The 6,993-nt window shown below is 46.6% G+C and overlaps 1 protein-coding gene across 1 annotated transcript; it reads right to left on the reverse strand.

The window, feature by feature from the left end:
• Nucleotides 1-2,972: 2,972 nt before the first annotated feature.
• LOC120050819 (probable G-protein coupled receptor 21) lies at nucleotides 2,973-4,153 on the reverse strand. The gene has a single exon (XM_038997352.1). It carries the CDS (start codon nucleotides 4,029-4,031, stop codon nucleotides 2,973-2,975), a length of 1,059 nt encoding a protein of 352 aa, XP_038853280.1. The 5' UTR covers nucleotides 4,032-4,153.
• Nucleotides 4,154-6,993: the final 2,840 nt, after the last annotated feature.

Genomic DNA, 6,993 nt, shown 5'->3' on the forward strand with positions numbered 1-6,993 from the left:
GTGAGCTCAATATAAAACAAACACTCACGTTTCTAGTCATTTGAGCGCAATAGAACACACACTACATGCTCCCATTCTAGAACAGTCATGTGAGCCAGATAAAGCAGAACTACTCTCCAATCAGATACAGATAGATATCAAATATCACATGCACATAATGCATTTTACCAACAAGCTTGTGTTAGATATCCAAAAAGAGCCCTTTTGTGGCAGGCCTGGCTGTCATTGTAAATAAGATTTGGTTATAAATGGACCTGCCTGGAATAATACAAATAAATAAAAGTAATACCACTACTGATATGTTTTTACTATCTTGAGAAGAGTTGGGAGAGGACAGAGACTTGTATTGCACAGACCCCCACTGCACAATCAGACAGAGACAGCAGCATGGGGAGAAGGAAAATAGTCCTACAGATGGCCCCTGAGGAAAAACAGACATCTTTCCAAATATTCTAAATAAATACAGACTCTTTTCTGACATGGCCTTTTCCCTGTGTAAATCTGATCTTTTGGAATCTGATCTTTTGAGTTCAGATTTATACCACATCCATATGTGGATCTCAATTCTGATACAGTTCTGATGCTCCATATGCAACCTCAGTCTGGACGTTCAGATCAGATTTTTTTGCTCTGAAGTGCCGTTACCAAGACGACTACCCAAAAATGTTAAGGAACACTGACAGGAAATGAGCATTGCATCTATGTGCTACTTCAGATAGAATGCTCAAATCTGATATGGGTCACATATAAAACTGAGTGTGGACAGTCAGGAAAAAAATATTGTATATGGAGAAAAACATCTGAATTGGGTTCTTAGTGTGGCTGTGTAAACACAGCCATAAAGACCCAAACAAAAATACATCTGTTTTCTTGAACTACTAAGGTCGTTCCCGGAAAGGTGACGTTTCTGAAAACTAGACGACCTAAAGGAAATACTGTATAATATGCTATTATACACCATTATAAATTGTTGTGTAGGCTATAGCCGAAAAAAATAATTTACGTAGCATCATCCTAAAAGGAGTGTTGATTATCTCACCCATTATTTATTTTTTTAAATCTAGGATTATCCTATATTAACCTGGGATATCAACTGTCATAACTCCACAGTGACACACTATTCTTGCAACAGATATCCAAAAACATACAGAACAGTTCATTTTTGAAACATAACAGATGTTGTATACAAGCTTTGCATACACACTATAGTAAAAAGATGCCTGCATGCTGTCCTTGTGGTTCTTGAAATTCCTAGAATGGAATGCAATCTTTCCTGGGGATAAGAATATAGAGCTGCACTGCAGACCCATCTTAAAATGCTCTTTGTTAATTGCCACGGTAGTTTGACCCTAGCTTGCTCTACTGTGTGTGTGAGGGAGTGATTGTCTACACCTGGGTACCAATGGGTTCGTCATATAAGAAGAGTCCCGCACATACAAAACAATCACCGTTGCACCTTTTATTGTATTGTTTCAATGAAGTTTACACTGTCCAAAGTCTGCTCTCCTATCCTACATATCAGATCTAACTTAGTTCACATAGAAACCTATATGAAATTCACAAGTCTACTTTCCATAAAAGCCTTCGAGACCCACTGGAGTTCCACCTAAACCTACTTTACATGAAACCCTTAGAAACACATTGTCTCCATGACCCCACTGCCTTCTAGAAGGACAGTCTAGACCTCTGATTAATGTGCTACTCCTCCACTCAGTTCATCTGTACAGATATCAGGAGCCAGAGAGCACAGAGGGAGAGAATAGCTCCACTGTAAGTAGTCAGCATGCACACAGTAATGAGTGTGTCTCTCTTTGTATTTTGTTGTGCATCTGGATCGGTAGCATGCCGAACATGATGCAATTCCAATCTATAAGAAAATCTTGACTATGTTATTGCTGTCATATTATAATGTGGAGCATGTCATGCATTTGCAGTCTCAAGACCAGTCTAAAGGCATCAGCAATTAAGGGTGAACAAACAACTGACGTTCAACCTGAGGAGGGAACATGGACAGAAAATACAATTCTCAAATAAATCTACTTGTCTCCTTGTTGAGAATGCAGAATGAAGACATAGGTCCATGATAAACCAGAATGCCGGTGGGCATAGAGTCGGCCATCTTGCCAAAATTGGCAATTTTATACATCAACATTCCCGCCTAGAAGAATCCTTCGGATAAAATACACAAAATACGCTTCTGAACAAACTAAATGATTTTCTCGGAAACTGACTGTTACTGGTAACTGGTATCCTTTCTGTATGTAATACTGTAATGTAGTGCACAGCATCATTAACAGATAATTTGACCCTCAAATATTTGAAGTTTTCAATAATTGCTACAAAACTGAAACTGTCTGTTGCAGTTTCTAAGAGAAGAAATACAGTCTTTTTAGTACTTTTGTTTCGAAATACTTGTTTTGATTCACTATTGTCTACCCTGAAGGAACACAATGTAACAGTTTTGCATCAATGTTGAAATAACGTTTTTCACTGCAGTGGTTTACACAATACAAGTCGTGTTGTGCTGATATTGTCATTTTTTTGCATTTGGAAGATATTTGGTAGGCTAAAGGTTCACAGGCGCCAAACATGGCACCAAAGTTATACGACTGGAGTTGCTACTTTTTTCCTCAGATCCATTCTGATGTTCATCTAAACTACCTTATACCTTCTCCTCCACGCACAGTGGTGATCCACACAGCCAGAAACAGACAGCCCACGCTTGGGAGAACACTGCAGAAAAGACTGGAGAAAACCCCACCCGCTACCGTCTGTAAACCACCCCTCTGAAATGAAGGGCATAGACATGGGTACCTCTCTGGCCTGGCCTCAGGGGTCTATGCACTACCATTGTAGAGAGACACCCTGTGACATGCAATGTAGTAATACACTGCACTCACCAGGAGCTAAAGCCAAGGCCTTAGCTTACTGTAGCTAACCAACCAGACAGTGTCTGTAGGAGACTGTCACACCTAGCAGGCCTGGGCTGGGCGCTGGCTGGGTGGAGCAGGACCCTTCTTCCCCTCGGTGCAGCAGTCCAGTTCCAGACAGGGGGAGAAAAGTGACGTGAACAGGCGGCCCAGGACCTTCCGGAACATGCTGTTGGAGAGACTATAGATGAGGCAGTTGCAGAAGCTGTTGCTGATGGCTAGCCATGTGGTGAGGAAGGAGGCCACCAGGTGGCAATAGAGGCCGGCGCTCTCCAGCAGGAAGTAGACGATGTAGGGCATCCAGAGCACGTAGAACACGCTGGTAATTCGGAACAGCACCATGGCGTAGCGCTTATCCAGGCACCCTTCACCACGCTCGCCCCTCTCGTTTCCCTGGGGGCCGAAGCGTGTGAGGCGTTGGGTGATCTTGCGGGTGTGCTGACGGCAGATGCGGAAGATACTCCCATAGGTGAAACACACAGTGAGGGTGGCTGGAGCATACAGCAGAGCCACGATGAATGAGCTGAAGCCCGGATCGGTCTGCCACGAGGTTGCACACCAGCTAAATATATCTCCGTGGTAGCCAGGCTTCCCCCACCCGAAGAGGGAGGGCAGGAAGATGAGGGCGGAGTAGAGCCAGATGAGGCCGATACAGACGCGCAGGCGACACGGTGTGACCAGCGTAGCATAGGAGAACGGCCGTGTGATAGCGATGTAGCGGTCAACACTAATACATGCCAGAGACGCCATGGACACACTCTTCAGCACAGACACCAGGTAGACAAACACCTTACAGGTGAGCTCCTCATCCAGCCCCTTGAGGTAGTGGAGCAGGGACAGGGAGGGCACCAGGCAACTCACCCCCACCAGGAGGTCTGCGTAGGCCATGGTCTGGATGAAGTGGCTGGTGGTGTGGTGGTGAAGCAGTGGAGCACAGTGGAACACAAAGATCACCACCAGGTTGCCGCTGATGATGAGGATGGTGAGGAAGAGAATGACGGACACCTCCAGCACGCAGGTGTTGAGGTTGTAGGAGTATCCCAGGCCCAGCAGGCAGAAAGGAGAGCTGCTTTGGTTCACATCAGAGGAGGAAGAGTTCATGTTGGAGCTGCGGGAAACAGACCGGTCAGTTCAGTTCTGCTCTCATCTTTTATTATGGTCTTTATCACTTTCTTTAACCAGATGGTCAGTTTCTCTCTCTTTAACCAGACGGTCAGTTTCTCTCTCTTTAACCAAACGGTCAGTTTCTCTCTCTTTAACCAGATGGTCAGTTTCTCTCTCTTTAACCAGACGGTCAGTTTCTCTCTCTTTTACCAGATGGTCAGTTTCTCTCTCTTTAACCAGAAGGTCAGTTTCTCTCTCTTTTACCAGATGGTCAGTTTCTCTCTCTTTAACCAGACGGTCAGTTCATCAATCCGTGCTCCTCTCCCTTGCACTTTAGTTCCCCCCTGGAGGTAAGCTGCTACTCAATGGTTGTTTCTTCCCCTCCTCTTCTCTGCTGCTCCTCTCCTTCTTGTCTCTTTTTGGACTTTTCTGGCCTCAGAGCGCAATGCAGTCTTACAGTAGCAAACGTTGTCCTCTGTTGCGCACTGAGAACAGCAGAGAATGTTGCTGTGTATGAGTGTGTGTCTCTGGGTGTGTGTGTACGTAATTGAGTCGTGCGCCAGTACCAGCCAGCCTTCTGGTGGGCTAACCTAGCACATGCAGGCTCTGGTGTGTACAGTACACATGGCTGCAGTAGTCTGTCTACCCAATAGTTTCGGTTCCACCTTTAGTCCTCTCTCCTTCCCACTGAGCTGCAGAGGTGCATACAAACACAATCTCTGGAGGTCAACTTCTGTGCATGCCCTGTACAGTACCCGCAGGTGGAGTTCAAGGAGTCCCGGAGGTCATCTAAAAGTCTAGATCTATAAGTCCTCGGTGAAATTATAACCAGTGTAGAGAGAGATTTAACGGACAAAAACAGTCATCAGAAGCCAGAAACACATTCCAACCAAAACAGTGCCATAAATGTCTAGAAGTAGCAGCAGCAGCAGAAGTGCTTAGCAGGAGAGACGCAAAGAAATAGAAATCCAGAATACCACAGCATCCACAGAGAGTAGGAGGATAGGAGGAGGATAGTAGAGCATCCAGCGGTGCAAGGAGCTCCAGTCTCTGATTCCAAACCTCTTTTGAACCAGTGAGTGTTTAGAGTAAAAGAATAAGGAGGAAACGATAGTCCTTTACTGCTCCACTCTGCTGTGGCACTGATGCAGCAATGGTACTGCCCTCTCCTCCCCTTACTCTCTCTCTCTCGCTGTCTCTTTCTCTCTCTCTCTTTCTCTCTGTTTCCTTTGCTATGCCTGCAGCAGCAACAGCCTGAGAGGAAGAGCTCCTCCCTCTCTGCAGGCTCAGCCAGTGAGTATAGCTGGGTAGAGCTCTCTCCACACAGCCTGTGCACACCCACCTACGTATACACAGAAGACTCTGAAGGCTCCCCCATCACATACTGTACACATGTGTGCATGTGTCCCCTCACACACAAATACGCACACAGAGAGACAAAGTTATGCATTCATGTACACACATGCATGGACACACACACACACACACACACACACACACACACACACACACACACACACACACACACACACACACACACACACACACACACACACACACACACACATTCACACACAAACTCACACTGACACACACAACACTGACACAAGCACACACAGGTTAAGGAAAGGGAAGCCATGGAACCATCCTTTTTGATCATGCATAACATAACTCACTGTGGGATATAAACAAGATACTTGGTGAAGACGAAGGTTTTCAGACGGATTTCTGCTGGGGTGGGACGGCCAAGAGTCCAGAGGGTTGAAGTGTAGGGTTTGAACCTGAAATTAGGGAGGAGCAGTTCCCCTTGCGTATCCATAGGCAAGCACCAGGGTCTTGAAGTAGTTGCGAGCTTCAACTGGGAGCCAGTGGAGAGCGTGAAGGAGTGGGTTGACATGGGAGAACTTGGGAAGGTTGAACACCAGACGGGCTGCAGCGTTCTGTATGAGTTACAGGGGTTTGATGGCACAAGTGGGGAGCCCAGCCAGCAGAGAGTTGAAGTAGTCTACGTGGGAGATGACAAGTGCCCAGATTAGAACCTGTGACGCTTCCTGGGTGAGGAAGGATCATACTCTATGGATGTTGTAGAGCGTGAACCAGCAAACCAGAGTACTGCTTTCAGAGAACGACAGGATGTTGTCCAGGGTCAAGCCGAGGTTCTTTGCACTCTGGGATGGGGACACCGTAGAGTTGTCAACTGTGATGGAGAGGTCTTGGAGTAGGCATGCCTTCCCTGGGAGGAAGAGCAGCTCCTTTTTGTTGAGGTTGAGCTTGAGATGGTGGGCCTTCATCCAAGCTGAGCTGTCTGCCAGGCACGCAGAGACGCGTGTCGCCACCTAGGTACCAGAAGGGGTGAAGGAGAAAAGTAGTTGAATGTCATCTGCATAGCAATGATAGGAGAGACCATGTGAGGATATGACGAAGCCAAGTGACTTGGTGTATAGAGAAAAGAGGAGAGGGCCAAGAACCGAGCCCTGGTGGACACCAGTAGCGAGAACACGTGGTGCAGACACATCAGCTGGTAGGATCAATCTGACAGGTAGGATGCAATCCGAGAGACGCCCAGCCCAGTCTGCAGTGTGTGCGAGTTTGTGGAGAGGAACAGAGCAGGCATTGAGTGGTGGTTTGTTATTCTTCACCATATGGAGGGGGTGTCAGTCATTGATCGTGTTTACCACTGGGTCAAGGGTCACTTCATGCACATCTGCCGCCATTATGGGGCCAAAATCGGCCTGGACCCGCTGAACAAGCGCTGAGTTGTTCCGTGGCCTTCACCATGCAGAGTAGGTAAACATCAACCCACATGTCTCACCCCAATATTACCACAGGAAATAGTAAACCAGTAAATAGTAAACACTGTTCTCTGGGAGAAGGTGGTGGTTGAGGGTGGGGCTGTGACTAATTTCCCTTCGTTTCTTCAGGTATGATCAGCTTCACAGAAAGGTCAAGCTGCAGTGTG

Source organism: Salvelinus namaycush, chromosome 1 (genome assembly GCF_016432855.1).
Source record: "Salvelinus namaycush isolate Seneca chromosome 1, SaNama_1.0, whole genome shotgun sequence".
In the NCBI taxonomy this organism is placed as follows: Eukaryota; Metazoa; Chordata; class Actinopteri; order Salmoniformes; family Salmonidae; genus Salvelinus; species Salvelinus namaycush.

Bases quoted from the DNA above. Each gene is read 5' to 3' on its own strand.
- LOC120050819 (XM_038997352.1), bottom strand. From the start codon at position 4,031: ATGAACTCTTCCTCCTCTGATGTGAACCAAAGCAGCTCTCCTTTCTGC.